Source organism: Falco rusticolus, chromosome 14 (genome assembly GCF_015220075.1).
Source record: "Falco rusticolus isolate bFalRus1 chromosome 14, bFalRus1.pri, whole genome shotgun sequence".
NCBI lineage: Eukaryota > Metazoa > Chordata > Aves > Falconiformes > Falconidae > Falco > Falco rusticolus.
The window spans coordinates 1,125,932-1,149,424 of record NC_051200.1 but is presented as its reverse complement, the minus strand read 5'-3'; the positions used below and the strand labels follow the sequence as shown (position 1 = coordinate 1,149,424).

The following is a 23,493-nucleotide window of genomic DNA, read 5'->3' as shown; positions in this document are numbered from 1 at the left end:
AACAGGAACAGTACATTTTATCATCTGGAAAGAGAAAAATTAGTCCAAAAAGGTCAAAAACAGTCTGGGAAAGTAGAAATCAGCAAAAGATTTTGGTTGCTTCAGTGACAGGAAGAGAGAAACAGCCCGGAATAGCAAAAATTGGTCTGAGAAAAATAGAAAATAACATTACCTACAGGTTGTTCCAGGTGAAACAGAACTACCTCCTCCACACAGTGGTGTCCTACGCCCCCTCACGTTGTTATGGTATAAAAAATTACTCCCGTTCTACTCAAAACGGATCCTCTCCCTGCAAGAATTTCTCTGCATGAGACGGGACCCCGGCTGGGGGATGCCTGCCCCACTCCAGATTCCCTGACATGGATCATCCATGCAGGGAGATTTTGCCCATCATTGACTGGCCTCACTCCTGATGAGCACTATACTGGTAACATTTCAAATAGTACATATATATAGGTATTCATGTAAGAAATTAATCATAGATACACATACTTCTAATATCGAGAAGCAGATACATCAATACTTGCTGCTTTAGTAGTCATTTAGGTAGTATCTTGGAATAGATACATATACTTGCTTTTCTGAAAGTAATTTTCTAGTAACTTGAAATACGTATCTGCTTTACCAGTAGTAATTTGCTTGGCAAACTTAAGCACACCAAAATGTTTCTGCTGCTTGAGACAGGTGCTTGGTCAGACTTTGCCCACCTGCTATAGCAAAGTGATTGAATTTCACAGTCTTTTGCCGACAGCTTTGCTAATTAGGTGTACCGCGCTAAGCTGCCAAGGCTTCCAAGGGAGAGGGAAGAGACACACAAGGGAGGAAGGACATGAAGGCACAAGTGCAAGGATGCCGAGGAGATGGATGCTGGCAACATCTCTTCCACAGGTACATCCCAGCGCATCTGACATGCCCTGGTATAAAAACACAGGGACCTATTTACTCAGGCCACATTTAAACTCCGCACATGCTTCCTGTCTTTCCCAAAGGCTATTTTTCCTCTACCAGATTTAGCTGTTACAATGCACAAAGGTATTTATTTCCTACAGCCCTAGAGGAGGTTTTTCTCATTACAAACACAGCTACTATCCATAAACCTGCATACATACAAAAGCCACTAGATAAACCCTGAGGCTCAAATTGCCCCTGAAAAGCATCCACAGGGTGAACCCCAGAGTCATCTCCGACCTTGTCTCACTTGAGTGGCATCTCACAAGTCCAGCCGCCCCTGGGACTACAGGCCATGCCAGGACGGCTGCTTGCCAGGTCCCAGTGACTCAGGGAACTGATACAGGTTAAAAATACCCTCACCCAGCTTCAGAGCAAGGTTGTCAGGTTGGTTTTAATCCCAGCTCAGTCCCCCATGCTGCAAGCACCACAGGAGGAGCCGGGCTGCCCAGGCAAGGGAGGGGATGGGGATGCAGGAACTGCACAGAAGTAGCAAGTTACCTTCCTAGGTGCAGCAGCTCTTCCCAAGAGCTTCACATCAGGGGTAAATCCAGCATTCCAAGGTCTGCCCCCAGCTGCAACCCAGCACCAAAACACGAAGCTCGCGCAGGGTCCAGCAGCAGGGAGAACATCCCTCCACTAGCGCAGGCTTTAGATAACCCCGAGGGGTTATTTCCCACTCCTGAAGATCACAACAGCATCAACTGCGATAACACACACGCTTTTATTAGTAGCAACAGACATTAAAAAAAAACAAACCACAAACTCTCCAAAATGCTTTGCAGACAACTCTCCAAAAAGTTGAGAAAACTATTTTTTGCACAACATGTGGCTGCATTCATTCTACACCTGCAAGCACAACAGGGAGCTTGACAACCTGCACTGTACCTTAAAACTGAGGTTGAAATCTAGTTCACTCCACCCAAAATGCTCTGCTTCCTTTAATGCTTTAATTGCAACACGACATCCCAGGCTGAGAGATGGCCCTTTGCTGCCGGTGCCTTTATATCCCAGTTAGCTCCCCAGGACAGAGCCAGCAGCAAAGCAGGCAGTGTCTTGACATGACAGTCAAGCCAGAAGCTAGTTTGCTCTCCCACAATTTTCTTATTTGCCCTGGAAAGAGGCATAGGACAGCATAGCAACTGCTCATGCTGTGGGATATGATTTGAGCCTCTCCCAGGTACACTTCTACTCTCCAAAGAGAAGGGATGACTCCAAGCAGAGGGAAACCCACCACTCCTCTGGCCAGGAAAGCCCTTTGCTGCAGAAGCGGGTCTACAGGCAAGACCCAAGCAGCAGAAACGTCCATCCGTGCCGCTCTGTTTGCTGACTGTGGCTCGGAGCAAGGAGAGGTCACTGCTCTGGGAGAGAAGTGGCCATCCAGAAGCTAGAGCAGGGCACCTGAAATGCCTGCCCCCGCAGAGGTGCTGGGGACTGGCTCAGACAGGGTGATGGACCCGGGGTTGTCTCTGTCAGAATGAAAGCTGGGTGCAAACACCCTGGCCTGACGATGAGCGAGGCACTTGGTGAGGTCCAGCACTCCTGGGAGAGCATCCAGCTCTCTCCAGGGTGAGGCTGTGCCTCCAGGCTAAGGAACGGCAACTATAAGAACAACTAATGAGCCCTTCACAAGCAAAGCCCCAAAGAGCTTTGCACAAGCATAGGGAAGGCAGGCAGCAGGAGCTGGGGAGGAAGCCGGGCTGCCCTGGCCACGTCAGACCAGACCAAGTCTACCATCACCCCCAGGAGCAGCACCAGGGAAGGACAAGCTTGTGTCGGCACACGTACAATCCAGGTGGCTAGCGCTCAGAAGAAGAGGGGATGTCTCCAAATCCCACTGGAGCCCAGGGCTGGAGGACAGAGGAGATGGGCTCGGAAGCACCCTTCCGTCTCCCATTCCAGGCTGTGCCGCTGCTCTCACACAGCCAGGCTCAGGGATCGCTTTGGGGTTTGCTTCCTGAAACAAAGCTGCTTTGCCGCTCCTCCATCCTCTGATCCCTTCCACTGGCTCCACACCTGTCCTGGACTCCACAGTGCACACGACAGCAAAATCCTCCCCTTTTTCCTCCCTCCAAGGGCTAAACCGAGTAGAATGCCCATGGTCTCAGCCACCCTGGCAAGTCCCAGGCACAGTAGCACACCAGGAGGCCACGGTGAGGGGCTCATGCCCTGGAGAGGCAGGGGCTGGGGAGCTCCCCAGCAGCCCCAAGAGCGTGTGTTTGTCCAGCGGGGACAGTGGCTCTTTCCAGAGCTGTCAGAGCATCCGCAAACACTTACCCCACACAGCCTCTGGAGGAAGCCAGGAGAGGTAAGGAGGTCTGGAGCACAGCAGCAGCCAGGTCACCAGGCACAGCCATGCCCACCTTTCCCCCAGCGATGGGCAAGGGGCCCTGGGGAAGAGCAGGACAACACAGAAATAATCCAAGCCGCTGTTCTACAAAAAAATATTTGTGGGGTTTGGCAGCTGGAGCAATTCAGAGGTGAACCCCGAAGAGGCTGGGACAGCATCAGACGTCTGGCACTCCCCAGGCAGCATCCACCACCACCACCATCATCAGGGGAAGGCAGCAAGGGCGCAGCTGCCCAAGCTCTCTACCTGCAAGGAGAAGAGAGATCTCTGTCTAGGCCACCTCCTGGGTGTGGATCCTTCACCCACCCCTCAGACCTGCTCTGAATCCTCAGGCAGCTGCAGGGTGTCACAAGCTGGTGGTGACTGTGCTGGGAAGGTCTGGACTTGTGCTCTACTCCAAATTTCTGGAGCTACCTCGGCCAGCTTATCTCTGGGAGGAGTCGTCTGGGACCTGGCTGCACAACACAACCAAAAGCTTGTATTTTTGACTGGCTGCATCATGGGATGCAGTTTTCCATCCTTAGGGGATCACATCCTTGTCCTCACCCTCCAGGAACCTACAGCTAACAGCCCATTTTTTGTGGCTACATAGAGCAAGCAAGCTCCAAGAAGATTTTAAGAATCACTCACTTCCCAGAAACCTCTGGAGCCCTTTGGAGAATTGAAAAAAAAAACACTACCCATTAAGGAGCATGTTTCAGGGCAGGGCTGCACATCCTCTGCATCTGCTCCACCCTGGAGGCTGCTGCAGCTTGGTCTGTGCCAATCTGGAAAGCATTACTGGAAACCAGAGCTGGCTCCCTCTGAGCCACAGACGTGCTTTGAAGAAGCTGAGTGTTTCACCTCCGGGCAAGATTCTGCTCTCCCAAAAAACATAGCATGAGGTTTTGATCGTTTTTGCAACGGGAGAAATTGGGATAGGACCACCACTTATCACCCCAGTATACCTGGCTTCAGAAAATGTGTAGCAGTAATTAAAAAGCCAGCATTGAGGGAGAAGCAGTGATGGAGCAAAAGGATGATGGGCCAGGATGAACCCTGCTGCTGGTGAGCCTGCACTGTCCAGTGGTGCCCAGCACCTGGTTTGCCAGGGATAACCGGGAGTACCTGGCTCTGTGTGGGGGAAACAAGGATATTTCCAGAGCAAATCCCAGTGGGGACTAAACAGGGGAGGACAGCAAATCCTTTGAGCCTCTGGAGGGATGAGAGCAACCCCTTGGCTGCCTCTTACATCTGCAAAGAGAGGCTGGCAAAGGACCCCAAGCTCTCCCACTTGTCCAGCTTCCTCAGTTCTAGCCAACAATAAATTCTGGCTTGTAGCTGTGGCTGGAGAAGGGCCACCCCCAAGAGAAGGGCTCAGGGCATCTTACCTACAGCCATTGTAACACTGGCGGTCCCTTCTCCTGCACCAGACGAAGACACCTGGGGACAAACCAGTCATCATCTCCATCAAATGCCCTAGAAATGGCGCTCAGACAAAGTGTGGCAATGGCTGGGAAACCTCAAGCCTGGCAGCACCTGCTGCTGCTGGGTTGGTGTTTGGGGTCTGGAGGAAGCCACCCCTGCCCACCTCCCCGCTGCCCCCCAGGTAGGGATGGCCCCAGCCCAGCCGATGGCCGGGAAGGAGAGATGGCCACCAGCTCTGGCCGCAGGTGAGCCATACGAGGGGAGTGTCACGGGGGATGATGAGAGCAGGAGCTTCTCCAGCACCTACCCACCGCCTGGAGGCTCTACACAGGAAAAACCTGAAAACTTTGTGCAATAGCAAAACATAAATCACCCAGGGAGAACCTCCTACTTCTATTTTAAACGGCCAGATCCTCATCTCAGGTCCAGACTTTCGCATTTTGGTTTTTTTCGCCCTCCAAGTTTGCAGTTGACAATCTGAGAATTAAATAAAATCCCCACTTTGACAGGGACTGGGGATAGGCTGGAAAAAATGTTTCCAGCTCCAAAAAAGGAGGAAAAGCAAGACCACGGAGAAAGGAAGCATGTTTCCCTTCTGCAGGCAGAAAACCGAGCACACCGTGGGGGGAGGTTCAGTGCTCGCACCCTAGAAGGGATGTGCAACATCCCTCAGTGCCCATGGGACTTTTTGGGGGGTTGATCCAGATTAAAAAAAAGTAAAGTATAATGTCATGCCTGCTCTGGACACACAGGACACATTTTCAGGACAACCTTCCCTCCCACATCTGGGTGCAGGGAGGCAAGGGAAGGCAACAGAGGAACACATTACCTCCTTGGAATGGGGACACCCTGATTGAAATGATGGCAATGACAAAGCCCCAGCCCCTGCCCACGGGACTCCTGGGTGAGAAACCCAGGCGCAGCAAGGATGTGCCATGTCAGCTGGCACAGACCCTCTCAGCCCATCCCTTCCCACGTGTGGCGCTTGCTGCAGCACCCACCAGCGATGCAGCAGCTGGCCAAAAAGCCAGGGTGAAGACTCAGCCCCAGCACTCACCTGCAAGCAAGCCGATGAGAACGCACACCAGGATCACGGGCAACACCACATTCGCAGCATCTGCAAAGGAGGGATCCCTGCAGCCGGACAGAATTTAACCCCCTACCCACACCCTCCAAGCAAAAACCTGCCACCAGGCAGCTACTGAGGCTGAGCTCACAGAGGCACTGGGCAAGAAGATATGTTTTTGTGGGCCACTTCCCCTGTCTCTTATTCCAGGCATCAGGAAGAAATCCCCGCTTACTCTGGACGTGGAGCAGGAAGGAGGTTTCATTCTGGCTGACTTCATTGCGGACCACACAAGCGTAGTAGCCGCTGTCATTCATCGATGCTTTAACGATGCACAGGGTGCTGTTGTCAACAAACTGGATGTGGTCGCTTCCCAGCAGCAGCTCCCCATTTTTCTTCCACCAGTACAAGTCTGCCTTCCCTTCCAGGACGTTGCAAACCAGTTTGGTGTTGCCTCCTGCCTTCACTGATGAGTTGCCCACAATTTCTGGCTCAGACAGTGGTTCTGGGAGAGACGGAGCAACTGTCAGCGTTCAGACCCTGGCTCCCCAGGTGCCAGACCTGGAGCACCTTCCCTCCCCAGCAATTCAAGCTCTCCGGCTGCAGAGGAGGGTTTGCTATCTCAGCACTCACCGACAACACGCAGCTGGAACCAGCCCGTGGCCTCTGACTTGGATCTGAACCGGTACAGCCGGTCATCTCCCTGCTGCAGCACGATCTGCAGTGAGAAATCTGTTTCATTGAACCTCGTGCGATTCTTGTAGGGGCGAGACGTGTTGGCGGGTCCATCGAGGGCATAGCTGACGATGACTCCTTCCTGCAGGCCAGCTTTGTATTCCCAGAGGACACCTCTGCTGACCTGCAGCGGTGGTACCGTCAGAAGCACAGTGCAGCCCACGGCCGAGACCAGGCGCTGCGATGTCGGCCGGAGATCGGCCGAGTAGCACGGGGAGAGCGTGCGGGCTGGGGGAGAATCCAGATGTCACTCTGCGGCCACCGAGACCCAGCCTGGCCCGCCGGGGGGGTGGCAGAGAAAGCCCCCCCCCGGCTCAGCCGCTCTGGACGGCGGCACCGGGGGGTTATTTCTGGCTTTAAGCAGCGAGGTGGGAGAGTCGGGGCGCCCGGCCGGCTGCGAGCCGCTTTGCTACCGCTCGCCTGGTAAAAGCGGGTTTTGCCGTAACGGTGCGCACCGCTCCGGCACCTCGGACCCCAGAAGCGCCGGCCTGAGGGGCACGGCGCTGCGGGAGCCCCCCGCCCCGCGCACGGGCGCTTTCCCGTCGGACCGCTGCCAGGAAAAAGCGCCAAGAGACGGCAGCGCCGGCGAGGACCTTCCCCGCCCGCCCCGGAGAGCTTCTGTCCGGGGAAGCACGGGGCTCGGGAGCGCCCGAGCCCGGCCGCTCCCACTGCGCCCACGGAACGGAGCCGGGAGAACCCCAGCGCCCCGCAGCCGGGGCTCGGCGAGGGGCCGCCCCCGCCCGCCAGCCACCGGAGCACCCCAAAAGCGGGCGGCGCCTCCTCCGCGGGCACCCCGGCCCCAGCCCGCGGGACCCGGCCCCGGCAGCACCGAGCCCCCCGCGCCCCCCGGCAGAGACTCGCCTGTGATCCCCAGGCCGGCTGCCGCGCCGCCGCGCCGGGCGGGGAGGAGGAGGAGGAGGACGGGCAGGAGGACGGGCAACATCTGCGGGACCGGAGCGGCGGCAGCTCCGCCACGAGGCACCGGGACGGTCCCGCCGGCGGGGCGGGGCGGGGCCGAGGGGCGGGGCCGGGCGGGCGGGAAGCGGGGCTGGTTACCGGGAGCCGCTCCGCCTCCCCGCCCGCCTGCCGCCGGTGTCACGCCGCAGGGTGACCTCGGCGGCGGGGCACAGCGAGCCCTGGGGCTCTCCTCCTCCTGCTTCTCCCCTCCCCCCCCTCCTCCTCCCCCCCACCCCCCCGGGCACCAGCCGGAGCACAGGAGAACCCCCCGGCAATGCCCCCGGCTCCCCTCCCGCACCGGCCCCCCGCAGAGCCCCCCGGTGCCCGGTCAGGGGGTCGGGGGGAGCCGTGCCGCGCCCTGCCCCGTGGGTTCTTCGCCAGGCGTTGCTGTTTGTGGCGGTAGCACCCCCATGGGAAGCCGCTAACCAGCCGCAGCGGTGTTGCTGCATGCCAAGGGGAAAGTGACGCGAGAAAATAACAGTGAAAAACCTAAAACTCTGCAGGCAGGAGCCGCCCCGGGGCCAGCAGCCGTCGGCAGGCGGGCAGGAGCCTCCCCGCCTGGAGAGCAGGGCTGGGGCTCGGCCCGCTCAGCGCCTCGGGGGGCAGCCAGGGCAGGGGGAGCTGAGCCCCACCGGCGTGTGAATACGGAGCCTGCTGGCAGGGGCCTGCGAGCTGCTGGAAGAAAACGGGCTGCTGAAGGGGTAAGGCTCAAGGACACCAGGGTAGAATCACTGTGGTGGGGGGAGATCCCGACCTCCTACTCAAATGCCCCCCCCCCCCCCCCCCCGAAGACGGTGGATCCCCCGCTCGGGGAGCATGCCCAGTAAATTCAAAATGAACTGTCCCTTTAAACTGAAGCGAGAAAGCAACTAACCAATAATTAGTCAGTAGGTGTAGACTCTGGGCGGAACTAGCCAACTTCACTGTATAAATATGCGCTGTGAGTACAACTAAGTGTGCAAGTTAGGAGGAGCGATCCCCCTTGCACCCGGCGCCGCAATAAACGTATCTGCTTTGTAACTTATCCTGAGTTATGGAGTTTAATTCTGCACGTGAAAAGGGGTCGTCTAGAACTGTCACTGAGGGGCTGTGTGTAGGAAAGCAGTGGGAGAGCACGGAGGGCCCATGGGAGGGAAGCTCAGCTCAGGGTCGACTATTGTTTGAGACCCTCTAGAAGACTCTAAAATACATGTAAGGAGCATGTGTAAGGCTTAACTGACATAGTACCACCTGGTGAATGAATGCATACGATTTTTCCAAGAAATGTAATGCATGAACATATGTGTGGTCTATATAATTTTGCCTAAATGTAACACGAGGCACACGTTACGCGCACAATCCCCCCCCCGCACCCAACACTGTGATGAAGGCATGCCTGCTTCTTCATGCTCCACTGGTGTTAAGGAGTTTTCTTATTCCCAATTTCAGTGACAAGGGCAGGCGGAGGAGCCCACAACAGCAGCAAAAAATGGGACTTTTATAATTTGGTGGGGCAGCCTTCCAGCTCGAGGCAGGGCTGTGGGAGAGGGCAGGACCGTGGCTGGGAAACAGCTTTGCCTGCGCAGGGGACACCGTAGAGATTCCCGCTGCCCCCACATAAGGTTTATCACCTAAATTACAAGGTGGGTGGGGGTCCTCTTCCCCTTCTCCACATTGTATCTGTCACCTTAGCAGCCTAGGAGGGTGCTGAAGGCTGTTTGCATCAGTAGAGCAGCAAAACCTGACATGGTGCATTGTGTGGCCCAGTGGCCTCATATCTGGGGAAACCAGCCCTGGAGAGAGAGAGAGAGAGAGAGATAAAAAAACTAAGCTCAAGCCAAATGGGTTTGGGAACCACTGTGCAGGAGCATTTCCTCTTGAAGGCATGTTCAGACACCACCACGGCACCTATTTCTGGCCCCGAGCAACTTCAGAAACACAATAAACTCAACACTCACCATGGCTGGGTCCCCTCCTGATGCCTTCGGGAGTGATGGGGTGGTGCTGGTGTTCAGGGGACCTTCCAATGTTCCCCCAGGCACTACTCTAACTGGATAGTTACTCTAACTGGGTATGCATAAAGCTGCTGCACAAACCGAACGTGCCTGAATGTTCTGCACAAAAATGTTGCAAGAATTTGCTGTGCAAACTGAATATGCGCAATTGTGCTGCACAAACCTGCTGCTCCAGGATCTGAGTAGATTGTTCCCCTCCATCGTGAGGAAGTCTAAATCAGGGCACAGCGCTGGAGCGGTCCTCCCTTCTCCACCCCTTCTGACACCTTGGCTCTTGCATTTGCCGGGATTGCAGCGGGGCGAAAGGCGACTTGGAAGAGGCAGCAACAAAAGTGCTACTTTTCTGTTTAGTGAGTTTCTGTGCCTGCCAATTTCTGTCCATCCAGAGGTACACATACAGCACCCAGGAGAAATGGCCGGGTGGGAAACGGAGCCTCTGGTGTGGCATTGCTGGGTGGGGATGCTGCCGGGACACCGTTGGTGGCATACCTTCCACACCGATGTTCCTGTCCTGAGTGCTTTAAAAAGCTGTGACCTGCAAAATAGTGATCAAAGCGAGGTGCATCTCTGAGCCTGGGTCCTGTACGTGTGGTCTGCCCAGGCCCCGCGGAGGAGGACCCCACGGAGAATAGTGCCTGGGCCTCAGCAGCAGCGCTGCATTTCAGGGAGGCAGTGAGGTGGGCAACGTGTGCATGTGCGTGCACAAAACCTCCGGGAGAGCAGATCCGGGCCAGGGACTGAGCCCCCACCCTGTGAGCCAGCCTCTGGTAAACCCAAGACCTTCGGGTTGTCTCTTGGAGGCTGCTCTGCTCCCTCCAGGGGTGCCAGACTGCCCGCTGGGAACAGTGAGGGGAGCAGGGCTGCAGGGGGCAGAGGGGTGGCCAGACCAGGGACCAGACCCAGCGTGGCCCGAGGAAGATCTCCAAGAAGGCATCAAGATGCAAGAGGAGAAACGCGGGCACACGTGTGTGCCGAGGCAGGGAGCCCACAGAACCATCCCACTAGAGGGAGCGAGATGATCAGTTGTCAGATGGTGCAAGGGAAGAGTTGGGTCGAGGGAGCCCAACCCAGAGAAGGAGCTGTGGGCTGAAGCTGGCCCTTCCTCCCCCACCAGAGCCTAGGGATGCTCCTGGTCAGGGTGTGCGCGTCTCGGCAGTAGCAGTCCCACCTTGTGATGTTACACAGGGTGCTGCTGGGCCAGCAACGTTAGGGCTCTACATCCCTCCCGGGGAAGCTTGCTGGTCTGTGGCTTTATGGGGCTCCTCTGTCCAACCCTCTGCTGCCAAGTAAACAAAGTCCCACCAGCAAAGCAGGGAGCAACCCTGCTCCCGCGGTCCCCCAGAGCCTCCCTGCTCCTCCTTTCCCTCTATTACTACTCCTTGGCTCTCCATCCCAGCTACCTCCAGGTCCCACCACCCACCTGCAGGTCTGGAAGGGCTGCAAGGACGGCCAGCATGCTTTTAGCCAGAGGGATGCAGGTGAGGAACGGAGCCAGCAACAAGTGGGGCAGAGCCAACACAGGCGCACATCCCTGCTCAAAGCCCCAGCCCAAGCCTAAAGCCCCCCAGGGACCTGGCACTGCTGCCAGGCCATCTCCATGAGACACAGAAGGGGAGGCAGGTGCCATCCCAGTATCCCAGCACTTTGTGTAGGCTTTCCAGTTGGCTCTGACCCTTGCAAGGGTGATCTGGACAACCAGGAGCAGTTAGAAGGAGGTTAGGTTCTACACAGAGCAGGGCCAGGCACCAGCAGAGATACCATGGCCAGCAGGGCAAGGGCATCACCAGCCAGCACCTCGGGTCCTAGTCCTCCAAGCAGGGTGAGTGGGGCAGACCCCAAGACGCTAGCTACATCCAAGTTCATAGAAGTCATACATATACAAGTTCAGATCATCGGGCAAGTTGATGGTGAGAGGCAGGTCCGAGGTCAGGCCACGAGGTTATTCTGCAGCTCAAGATTTGGATCAGCAAGGGGCATGGCTGTGGTGGAGCTGAAGGCAGGCACACCTAGAACAGAGCTCAGGCAGGGTCCGAAGGCCCAGGGCTCAGCTTGAGCCGGCTCCTGGAGTCATGGGCAAGGTGTTGGTGGAGGCTCCAGGACAGACTGGCCAGGGCTTTGAGGGGAAAGGAGGAAGAAATGTCAAGGCAACTGAGACCCCTTGCCATGTTCCTGTCCCAGCCCTGGCACAGCTTCCCCTCTAGTTTGTCTCCCTGGGGCATCCCACCGCAGCGGCTGTCCAGGCACTGCTGCCTGCCCTGTACCCCTGGGGTACACCCCAGCACTACGTCCTTCACCCCAGTGCTTGAGCCAGGAGAAGACATCTCTAGCCATACCTGGGCAGCTAAGGACCATCAAGAAAATATCCGTGGTGCTTTCCAGGAGTCAATTCAGGGCCTGGGGTGTTTGTGTGTGTGTGGGTCACACGGGCGGCAGCAGTGGACCACATGCATCAGAGGCAAAGGCTGCCGCAGAAAGCAGCTCTGCCCTCTCCCCCAGCCCTCACCAAGCTGGCACCAGCCTGCCAGCACTGCCCTGATAAGCCTGAGCTCCGCAGGGAGGCTCCAGCCCAGGGAGGTGAGGGAAGAGGTGTGGAGCAGGATGCAGAGCAGGACAGAGCACTTGGAGGGCAGAGAAGTTGTCTGGGCAAAGCAGCACAAAGCTGGCTAAGATGCTGGCAGGCATTTCTTGGAGGGTCAAGCAACTCTACCCAGATGCTCCCAGCTTCTTCTACAAAACGTGTTTTCACCCCTTGGGGAGTCAATTCACCTCACAAACGCAGCAGCAGGGAGCGAAGGCAGGTGGGCAGGAGGGAAGGCAGCACCACAGAGCTGCCTTGTGCCCTACTCACCGCTGCGGCGGCATCCAGCGCTCAGGGCACCATGCATCTCCAGCCAGCCCGCAGCTCCAAAGGGGCAGAGAGGACAAAGCTGCTCAGTGCACAACTTCTGAGAGGTCTGGTTGTGGAGGTCTTGAAGTTTGGAAGCTAAAAACAAGCCAGCCTCTGAGAGAAAGGCTTGGGGTTTGGGGTAGCCTGGTCCAGCCCAGAGCCCCAGAGCAGCACACACACACACTCTAAAGCTTGACCCACTCCACAGCCCCACGCACCCCACAGGCCTGTGACAGTGGCCACATCCACAGCGTGCTCCACCACACGTCAGAGCATCACCCAGGGAATGTGGTATCACCCTGAGAGGGGCTGAGCTGGCCCTCGCATCTCCCATCGTTCTACATAATAAGGGCTCCGGGAGCTCTCCCGCTATTTAAGTCTCTTCACATAGCATCTCTCATCTCCTTTCAAGCCAGACTTTCCTCCCTCTGACCAAACACTCTGCTGGGGGACTTCGCTGCAGCAGAGCATTTGCAGCATTCTGTGGGATGAACAAACACCAGGGCATTGTCCAGGCTGGACATATTCCTGCCAGTGTTCTCAAGCACTTGGGAAGCCATGCAGGAAGCAAAGCCCTCGGAGAGCCTTTGCTGGACAGGGGAAAACTGAGGCACTGAGGTGCAGGGGGCCAGGGCACATCACCAGCAGCCTCCTGTTCTGTTTCCCTGGATCTTGCAACAGCTACAAGGTGAATGTTGTGCTGCTCCACGCATGGGGTGAACCACCCTGGCGTCGCCAGGCCATGGCATAGGGCTAGTCGAGGGACCTGCGATGGTCCCTGCCACCCCAGGAGAGGGTGCTCCCTGTGACAAGGGCAGAACCGAGCCCAGCACAGAGGTCCTAGTGGGTTCTCCACATGGTCAGGGCAGACCTAGTCAGGAAGGTGAGCTGATCCAGTGTCTCAGCTGGAAGCCCTAACTGCCCATTGAGCCTTGGAAGTATGGTGTGATGGGGAAGAGGTTTATTCCCCCCCCCCCCCAAAAAAAAAATCCCGGCACAGGAACTGATCAGTTCAAATCACAAGACGAATCTTTGAGAGCGCATACCAGGGAGGTTAGCAAAGGCCTGTCCGAGCTGCACGCAGTGATTTCACATCCTGGGGGGCTGCTGTTTCCCGACTGAAGATCATGTAGCCAACACATGTTAGAAATCATCAGCTGCTCGATTGAATGACGCCAGGCTGCGGTTTGCCTTAAAGGAACAGCCCCAGGGAGCGCAGAGCCAGCATTGCGGCTCCGCGCCAGGAGATGCAAACTGGGGGGATGCCCTGTCACGAACCCCGCTCGAGAGGGGTCCAGCCTGGTCCTGCACGTGCTATCGCTCCTGCAAAACACTGGAAAACAACATGACTAAATCACACATTCAACCATCCTGCCTGAAGCAAAGCTGAAGCAAATCCAAGGGACAGGCTGGAAAATCCCAGACACACACTTTTTTATGTGTTTTCCCATGAAGTTGTGGGAAAATCCCACACAACTCGCCTCTCCATGCAGGTACTATGCCTGCTGTCCCCCACCCCAGGGCCTTGCTGACAGCACTGGCAAGGCCCCAGCAAAACACCACCTCCTGCTCTCCTGCACTTGCTCGGCACCACTGAGTGCTGAGGAAACAAACTTCCAGGCTCAGCTGACCCTGCTCTCCTTGTGCACAGGCCAGGAAACATTAAAAGTGAAAAACAACTCCTCAGCCAGTATCAAGAGGCTTTTTTTTTTTTTTTAATCTGGCTCCCACTCAATTTTCTCTGCACAGTTCCAGTTCTGGTCCTGCCCTCACTCACAGGCTTGGCTCTGCAACCCTCCTGGCTCCAAGGCACGGCGAGCAGCCCCAAGCTACCAGGTTCTTGGAGCTCCAGGCTTCCCTCTGCTCATCAGCAGAGCCCATGTGTGCCCTTGCCCCATCTGACGGAGCAGCGCATGGCCCAGGACCACATTCATGCCCCAAATTGCAAATGTGGCTCTTCAAGCTCACCTCCACCAAAAGCAGGAGCTCGGCTACCTCTGCCCCCTCCCCACCCTGCCTGGCTGGCTGCTCGGACAGGCAAACCCTGCCCCTTGCACAGGGGTCCCTGTGAGCCCCCAGTGCATGCAGCCCTCCAACCCCAGGTGCAGGCAGCATTGCTGCCAGAGAGCAGATCACGGTTTTGCAACAGATGCACCTTTTCTAGCTCTTCCCCCTCCACCTGGCTCTGAAGGTCCTGAGCCTTTTTAATAAGAACAACAACCAGGAGGGTTCATTTCTAATTGGTTTTTTTTTCTGAAATGAATAGTCATCTCTCTCTGAGCTCAGTGCTCTTCCCCAGTTCCCGCAAAGGCACCTCCCCTGGGGCAAGAGCTACTTGCCAGGGCAGGGATGGTGCTGGCTGCAGCGCCGAGCAGAGCAGCACTTGTCTCTCACGGGCCCTGGGCACCAGGTCGTGCACTGATCTGGCAGAGCAGGGAAAAACCACTCACGGACTGGGCAGATGCTTTTGGCTGGAAGATCCCCTTGTCTCAAGAACTTCCTGACTGACACAGCACGGAGGGGGAAGGGGCAGCCTTTTCCCCACCCAGGTCCCTGCAAGACAAGTCACCAGGAGTTCAGCAGCCGCTTCCTGCAGAAGAAGCGGAGGATGGCAAAGGGTGGTAGAGTTGAGAGCAGGCACTGAAGTCGACAAGCAGTCCAAGCTGAAAGGCTTTGGCTGGTACTGCTGGTAATAAATCAGTCCTCAGCCCTTCAGCGTTCCCCTCCACGTCTCTTGTCCACATCACATCCCACCTCCTTTGCCCTGCTCCTGCAGCTTTGCTCTGAGCAGGCTTCAGTGCATGTCAATGGGAGATGGGGAACAGGGGGAGCCCCCAAATAGCATTAGTGCTGCTTTTCTGCTAAAAGAGTAACAGCAAAAACTTTTTTTTGATACTGAGAAGATACCAAGAAAACCTCCACACACCCTTCCCCCCTCCATCCTCTCCCCTTGCCCATTACAGTCCACTGGAGACACTTGCACAGCAAATGAGTGATTAGATCAGTGAGCCAAAGACATTTGTATGGAGCCTGCATTATTCAAGGCAGGCAGATAAGGCGACTAGTCACCCACTTCACCATGTTTGGGAGGTCACGGTAGCTGCTCACACAGCTCCTCTGCCGGCTGGGCACAGCAGCAGCTTGTAGAAGCCTGACACACCTGGCCAGTGCTGCAGGGACTACTGCATATTTGTGTATGCCTAAGGATAAAATTGGGCTTGGGGATATGAAAGTGCTGAGATTAAGTGTCCCCATGCTCAACTCATGGCAAAGAAAGCATGGGTGGAGGGAGCCTTATGGCGGGGACCCGCTCAGAACTGCTCCTGGGGTGCGTGCGATGCCAGCCCAGCCAGGCTGCAGTGATGGGTCCAGAGAGCAAGGGTCGGGAGGAAGGACAGATGCACAGATGTCAGCCTGCAGAGCAAGGAGGGAGCCAATACTGACCCTGCAGGGAGCCCTGCAGGAGAGACACAGGGCAGGGAGGGCAGGGCGAGTGGCTGGGCTGTGGGCTCCCCATCACTGCTGCAGCACTGCCAGCCCTTCCTGGGCAACTTTTCCTATGCAAAAGCCATTTTCAACCTCCAGCTCCCCTGTCTGGGTGGTCAGCGGCCCCGTGCCAGGGTGCAGGACCCACACTGTGGGTGTGAGACAACATCCACTGCTGGGAACGGCCACCAGCACAGGCCAGGGCCCCCACGGGCCACCAAGAGTGGCTGCTGCCACAGCCACATAGAGCCTGGGCTGAGCAGGAAAGGAGAAGGAAGGGGGACCAGGAGTCACTACCAGCACATGGGGACCCCCCTCTTTGCAGGCAGGATTGCTCCAAATCCTGAAGAAAAGGCAGGACCTGCCTGAGCCTTTGCCGTGCTCTGCCCCATGCACGACCTGCTCAGACAGGGCCACCCGCCCACCTCGCTCTCCGAAGGGGGCAAAGAGCCTGGCAGCGCTGCGTGGACAACGGCACCGTCTGTCCAGGACCCAGGAATGCGTAAGCAGGAAAGATGGAAAGATGCTTGAGAGGTTTTTCTTCAAGCTCCTGCCCTGGCAGCTGAAGGAAAGGACATTCCTGTCCCCTGACCTGAGCCCAAAGCAATTAGGGAGCTGAGAGGGAGTTGCTGCTTCCCCCCAGCCCCACAAAGAAATCAGCAAAAAGAGAAACTGGAATTGCTCTATCCCTTTTAATTAGGTGGTACCTGTGACTTGCTGCCTTCCCCAGCATCCCGTGTCCGCTGGGGCTCCCTGCAGGAAACTGGTCTGCACGGAACCAGGGAGAGACAAGAGGATTTGGTGGAAGAGACAGTACCACTCCCGGCAGGCAGGATGAGAACAGGGACAAGTTACTTCTTTAAAGAGCGGAAAAAAAATGCCCTTCATTGTGTGAGAGCACTGGAGAAGCGAGCGGCTGGTGAGCTGCCTCTTACCAGCTCTCCCTGCTGCCCAGGTGGGGGGTCCTAAGGTGACACACACTCTGCCAAGACCCAGCCCAGCAAGTCGAGGCTTAAGGGACAAATCCTGAACTGACGTTATTACTGAAGTATCACTGTTCTAAGCCCATCGAGGATCAAAGCTCAGCCTGGCAGGGCTTTGGGTCACAGCTCTCACCGAGGGAGAGCAGCCCTGGATGGGACCCCCGTGACGCTCAGGGAGGTAAACCCTGGACTCAGAGCAGCTCTGGCTTCGTGGCCACATCTCTGTGGCATGTCCCTGTGAGTAACGGCGGCTGCGGCACTGGCCGGCGTCCCAGCCCAGGGTGGCTGCAGGGCCTGAAGCCCTGGGAACGGGGTGGGCCACAGGGCAGCTGCCTCCACCGTGGGTCTCACCTGGGCCCAACCTCTCACGGTCACGGTCACAGTCACGGTCACGGTCACATCCCTATTTCGCCATCCATCCTAAGTTGCCCCCCGGCGCCGGGCTCTGGGCTGGGCCAACCCTGCTTCCTACACCCCATCCTTGGGAGGACAGAGGCGCTTCTGTGTTTTCTCGTGGCCACCGAGCGCCCAGTGCAGTGGCCACGCAACAGCCACGTCCCCAGCGCTCCTGCTCGCTGGCCGGGCCACACGGGTCCCCGCTCCAGCCTGCCCTGCCCCCAGCCCAGGGTGGCCCCCACCGGTGGGCACGGCCTCCCCGGGCAGGGCCTCCGGGGGGTGCTCAGCAGCAGTGACCCCCGTTTCGGCAAACCCTTACCTGCCCGAGCGCCTCGGGGCGGCCAGAGCGGCGGGGCCGGGCCCCCGGGAGCCCCCAGCCCTGCGCCCTCCTGCTCCCAGCCCAGCCAGCCGGGGGGGTCTCGCTGCCGGCCCCCACCCCCGGGGGGCCACCCCCCGGCACTGCCGCCGCCCTGTCCCGCGGTCCCACCGCCCGGCTCCCGCTGCCGACGGGACACCCCGTCCCCGAGGCCACCGTCGGTGCCCGTGTCCCCCCGCGACGGTCCCCGCGGCCCGGCCCCGCGGTGGGAGGGGGCTGGGGGGGCCCCGCCCCTCGGAGCGCGGCGGGCGCGGGGCAGCGCAGCGTCGCCGTGCCGAGCCGTGCCCTGTCGGGCCGTGCCGTGCCGAGCCGTGCCGGGCTGAGCCGTGCCGTGCCGAGCCGAGCCGAGCCGTGCCGAGCCGGGCGATGGCCCCGCACCAGCCCAGCGCCGGGCAGTACCTGCGCTCCGACAGCGGCGGCTCCGAGGTCCGTATGCTGCCGGATGGCCCCGGGGCCGGGGGGGCGCGGCGGCGGCGGCGGTGCGGGCCGCTGTGGGGCAGCGTGGCGGTCATGGCCATCCTGGCCCTGCAGATCGCCTCCACCACCGGCCTCTTCGTCTACTTCACCATGGCCATCTCCAAGGTGAGCCCGCCGGGGGCGGGGGGACTATGGCCTGCGCACCCCCCCACCGAGCTGTTCCGCTGCGGGCGGGGCGCCGGGACCGGCGGAGGTGCTGCCCCACCCCGAGACCCGACGGCTGGGGCGGGGGGGCTCTGCCCGCGCCCCGCTCCGCCCGCCCGGGACGGCGGCCACCGGCGCTGCCCCGCCGCGGATCCAAATGGGGGCGGGGGGCACGGCCCCGAGCTCCCCTGGAAGCCGTGGAACCAGATGTGGGATGGGAAGGGATGGGGGGGGGCACGGCCCCGAGCTCCCTTGGGAGCCATGGGTCCAGATGTGGGATGGGGGAGGGGGGCACTGCCCTGAGCTCCCCATGGAGCCATAGATCCAGATGTGGAGAAAAGGAGCCTTTGTCCTGGGAGCTGAGGGTCCATACTGGGAGGGGGGGCCCTGTCCTGGGGCCCCCTTCAGACTCTGCCTCTGCAGCTCCCGATGGGATGGGGGTGGGGGTGGGGGGCTGCCCTCGGCTTCGGGCCCCATATGCCTCTAGTTCCTACTTCATCCCCCCTCACCGCTGCCTCCATTCCCCTCCCACCCACGCTCCAGGACAGCAAATCCGCTTCACCCCGGTTGTGGGATGCTGGAGCCCTGCCCATGGATGCAGGAGGAGTCTGGTGCCCACTGGAGCATCCTTTGGGAGCACAGCCCTCTCTCTGGGCTTTGTTTCCATCCCTGTATCCCCATGGCCACATATGAGGGATTTAGACGAAAGGCATTGGAGGGAGGAGAGGAATGCTGGCAGACGGAGCCGCAGGGAAGGACTGAAGGGAGGAGAAAGCCACTTAAATTGAGCTCCTTGGGCTGATCTCAGAGGATAGACACTGCATTCCTGGGATCTGTCCTGGGATCTGGGAGTGACTCAGCTGATAAAGATAGGATGGTCAAGGTGCTGGCGTTCACTCCCAGCTCCTGGCACACTGATTTCAGGACACCTGTCCCACCTGTGCCTTGGTTTCCCCACGCCCTAGACAGCAGCACGGTGTGGTGAGACCCCTGGCCCACCTGGGACCAGCAGCTCCTGTGTGCAGCAGCCCGCATCACAAAAGGTGGGGGGGGCTTCCCAGCCCAGACTGTAGGCCAGCACAGGCTAGGAGGTGCCTGAGATGGGCCTGGGCTGACGCAGCACTGCAAGGGCCTGGGGTCCCGTCCCCCGCCTGCTCGGCTCAGCAGCTGGAAGGGCAGAGCTGCGTGAGAGCTGGTTTTGCAGCCCCTATTGCGCTCAGCAGTGGGAAAGCGCGAGGAGCGTGGCCCAGGCTGCCTGGGCACGTCAGCCTGCGGCTGCAGCTTGTACCTCTGTGCGCTGCACGGAGCCAAACCTTGCAGGGCAACCGCTTCCCCAGGAGCTGAGAAAGCTTGTTCAGAGCTGAGGCTGGGTTTTACTGCTTGACAAGCCCATTCTTCCAGGGCAGGAGGAGAAGAGGTGAAGGAGAACAGGAGATCTGGGTTTCTTTTCTTTACTTGGTGCTCTGCAGCTTGTGAGACTCCTCGAGTCTCACCTCCTCCTCATGCTCAGCGCTGGAACTCAATGAAAGGGGCTGTCACATTTCCCAAAGAGCTGGGATGAGCAAGGCTCGTTTCTGCCAGGGGTCATAGGAGGACAAGATGAGATTTAACCTGTCCAATTCACAAAAATAGATTTTTGAGAGAACTTGGGATCTACCCAACACCCTGCCACCTAACTCCATCCCAGCACAGAAGACACAGTCAGTGTCTGCGTCCTGGAGGTACCATCCTGTCCCACCACCGGCTCTGGGATCAGGGCAGCTCAGGGTTATTGTCAACCCCATGGTGTGGCTGTGAGAGCCCTGATGCTGGAGGAGCCAGGGTGAAGGCAGCTGCCCACCCCCCACCCGCCAGGCACCCCTGCTGTGCACCCCAGCCAAGCCACGCATGCTGCCCCTGCCTGCCCGGTGTCAGCGGGGGTGTCCGGCTGTTCCTGTTCCAGCTCAAAGCCCAGGCGCCGGGAAGCGCGGAGGAGCTGCGCTGTCTGCAGGCCATCAACCAGCAGCAGGAGGGCTCCAGCCTGGAGGAGCTGATCAGCAACCAGTCCTGCCTCAAGCTGGCCAACACCATCAAAGCCTATGTGGCCACGGTGAGCATGGTCCCACCAGCTTTGGTGACCGGGGAGGATGGGACAGCTGATGGGAGAGCTCCTGTCTGCCTATCTGCCTCAGTTTCCCCATCAGCCTCACTGGAATGGTGGCAGACGGCAATTGCAAGGATAGTTTAAGAGCTGGGGGGAGGAGCAGGGCTGGATGCCAGCCCCTCTGTGGCGAGGAGCTGGTGTAGCTCAGAGGCATAGCATGAAAGACAAAGTCATGAAGGCTTTGAGGAGGAGCTGGGTACAGGGAATGCCCGTTTCACCTTTGACTGTGGGACTGTTTCTCTTCTCTGGTGGTCCAGGTGACGGAGAACATTATCCGCAGGAGCGCGGTGAAGGGTGAGTCTCTCCTGGCCCGGCACTGGGGGGTAGCAGCTGTGGTGCCACTTGCCGGCGCTGCAAAGCACCGATGACCTCTTTGCTGGGGCTGGGTTGCAGCCAGACCCAGGGAGCCGCAGCCCACGTGCCCGTGGCTCGGCACACGGCCAGGGGTGCCAGCGGGTACTGGGGGCTTGGGCACTCCCAGGGCAAACTCCACTGGGCACGGCGCTGCGAGCTGGGGTGGGAGGGGGAGAGCAAGGACTGTCCCGCTGGGCGGATGAAGGGCATATGTCCCCAGGGAATGGGTTGGAGGGACAGCCACATGTGTGTGCTTGGGAGTCCGGGCACAGAAAGGTTAGCTAATGATTGACCAGGCATTTCCATCCCAATTAATGTTGCTCTTCAACGGGTCAGTGGGGTGTTTCCCTGCCCAGCTCACTCTGCTTGCACAGTAAGGACCCGCTCAGCCAGCACATGGCTGGGCATCCCCATGCTCTCTGGCCTCTACAGCCGTGTGTCCCTTTCCTCGCAGAGACACGGCAGAGATACTTCAACACCTCGGAGGGGCAGGTTCCCCCCAGAACAGCCGGCAAGCCCTCGGCGCATCTTACCCTCCGCCCACAGAGCCTGGCCCAGGACGGTGAGTCGGGGAGCCCCACTGGGCACTGGTGGGTTTCTGAGATGGAAACAGGGCAAAGATCTCACCCAAAGGGGTCTGGGGTGGGAGGATGTGTTTGGTGGAATAGAGGGAGATGTTTCTCTTGCCCAGTCCGAGACTACTTTCTCTGCCCCTCCAAGCTGGTTGACTGTGGGAGCGAGTTGAGCCACCCCCTTCCTTTCTCCTGACCCTGACGGGTGCTCCCCAGAACATCTTGCTCCCATTGGCAATGCTTCCTTCTCCCCAGGAAACTCCAAGGACTTTGGGAACCTCTCCCAGTCCTGCCGCAACGCCATCACCCACTGGGAAGACAACACCATCCACTCACACCTGCAGAACATCACCTACCGGGACGGCCGGCTGCGGGTCAACCAGGCGGGCAAGTACTACATCTACTCCCAGATCTACTTTCGCTACCCCAATGATGGGGCCAATGCCCGACTCTCCGGCTCCCAGCTTGTGCAGTGCATCAACTGGAAAACCTCCTACAGCCAGCCCATCCTTCTGCTCAAAGGGGTTGGCACCAAGTGCTGGGCACCCGAGGCAGATTACGGGCTCCACGCTCTCTACCAGGGGGGACTGTTTGAGCTGAAGGTTGGTGACGAGCTCTTTGTTTCCGTCTCCTCCTTGGCCATCAACTACAACGATGCAGCAGCCAGCTACTTTGGGGCCTTCCGGCTCGACCTGTGACAGCTGCCTTGCCTCCCACCTTCCTGCTGCTCCTGCCCATCAACTCTGCCGGGTGGTCCAGGGGCACAGCTATTCCAACAGGACAACAGCTGAACGGCGGGGCGGGGGGGGGGGGGGGGGGGGGGGGGGCTTCCCTGCGTGTGTTGTCCCCAGCAGTGAGGGATGGGCCAGAGGAGGGCACGGGAGGTGGCTGCCCGCAGGGACCCACTGTGCTCGGTGCCACCTGGGGCCACACTGTCCAGCTGGGAGGAAGCCCATGAGCCACAAAAGGTCTCCGAGGGCGCATGGGAAACATGCACAGTGTAGGGACATCCCAGTCCTGGTGGCACATCACCTCCCTGGCTCCCATCTGAGCAAATGGAGCAGGGAGCACTGAAGGGCTCCCTGCTGCAGGAGAGGCACTGGGTCACATCTGCAACCATGTCACCGTGGCAGGGTGACCCTCTGCCTGTCTGACCCCACATCTGGCAGGGGCAGACCCAGCCAGCCAGGCTGCGGGTGCTGGGGGACCCTGAGCTGGAGGCGCTGGGACAGAAGCCAGGGTTAGCGGTGAGTGTCCGCACGGCAAAGCCTGGCAGGTACGAGGCGGGGCCAGCGTCAGCTTCTGGGAAGGAATGAAGGAGTTTTGGTTTGGGCTAACTAGAAACCTGGAGCGATGCCAGCTATACGTTTCAGGGGAGGTCAAAGAGCAGGACCACGAAGCTGGAGTAGTCACCAGCCCAAGCAACCGCACCCAGGCACATGGCAGAGAGACACGTTTTGCCCGAGCCAAGCTGCACAGCACCATCCAGCCCAGGAGCTGGCCATCACACCTCCCCCTTTGGTTCTGACCAAGCATCTCTTGGGGTCTTCGGTCCTCCCAGCGCTGCTAGGCCAGCGCAGCCACCTGCTTGCTCACTTCTTTAGCCCCGGCAGTCGTTAACCTGCAGGATTTCAACTCATGGGTGAGCGCTGGACCCAGAAGGAACAAGACCAGCCCCTTGGTGTTAAGGGCTGTGTCAGATGCAAAAGGTGGGTTCAAGCAGGGCAAAGTGTGGTCGAGCTGGCTGGGCCCACAGACTCTGGGGTGGGTGCAGCACCCTTTGTAATTACCCGTATACTCTCTGTATCAATAAGACTCGGTGTGCATGGAGAGGACAGCACGTCTCCCATGCCTCCCACAAAGAGGCTCAAGACTTCCCACACTCCCACGAAGGCTGTGAGCACCCCCATGCTGGCTCAGCTGCAGAGGGGGTTCTCGGTGCTGGTTTAAATAAAGCCTGTACTCCAGCACCAGTCTCGCACCTCTTTGCGCTCTGTGCCCAGGGGCTCCATCTTGCCCAGCCACCCTGGGGGGTCCTCGCACTGCTCCTCCTCTCCCCACTTTGGAGTTGCCAAGTCCAGCCAAACACTGGGGTGCCAGTATGGGCTTGTTCATCACGCTGTGGCCAGGCTTGCCCCCATTATCCGTCCCACAGCTCTCCAGGCCTGAGCCCCCTCCTTCACATGGGGCTGGGAGCCAGTGCCAGACCGAGCCAGGT

General features: G+C 58.7%; 2 protein-coding genes across 3 annotated transcripts; one reads left to right on the top strand and one right to left on the bottom strand.

The window, feature by feature from the left end:
• Nucleotides 1-3,270: 3,270 nt before the first annotated feature.
• LOC119157242 (contactin-like) lies at nt 3,271-7,541 on the bottom strand. 2 transcript variants are annotated; one of them, XM_037407953.1, is made up of 6 exons: nt 7,368-7,541; nt 6,405-6,734; nt 6,007-6,276; nt 5,763-5,822; nt 4,669-4,720; nt 3,271-3,544 (listed from the first exon to the last, which is right to left on the bottom strand). In XM_037407953.1, exons 1-6 carry the CDS (start codon nt 7,447-7,449, stop codon nt 3,541-3,543), a joined length of 798 nt encoding a protein of 265 aa, XP_037263850.1. In that variant the 5' UTR covers nt 7,450-7,541; the 3' UTR covers nt 3,271-3,540. The 2 variants fall into 2 exon arrangements, with proteins under 2 accessions (XP_037263850.1, XP_037263849.1); XM_037407952.1 differs by lacking the exon at nt 5,763-5,822 and having other exon boundaries at nt 7,368-7,527.
• A 10,312-nt stretch (nt 7,542-17,853) lies between these two features.
• Nucleotides 17,854-23,248, top strand: LOC119157171 (tumor necrosis factor ligand superfamily member 10-like). Its single transcript, XM_037407752.1, has 5 exons — nt 17,854-18,167; nt 20,149-20,295; nt 20,607-20,643; nt 21,158-21,265; nt 21,531-23,248. Exons 1-5 carry the CDS (start codon nt 17,952-17,954, stop codon nt 21,971-21,973), a joined length of 951 nt encoding a protein of 316 aa, XP_037263649.1. The 5' UTR covers nt 17,854-17,951; the 3' UTR covers nt 21,974-23,248.
• Nucleotides 23,249-23,493: the final 245 nt, after the last annotated feature.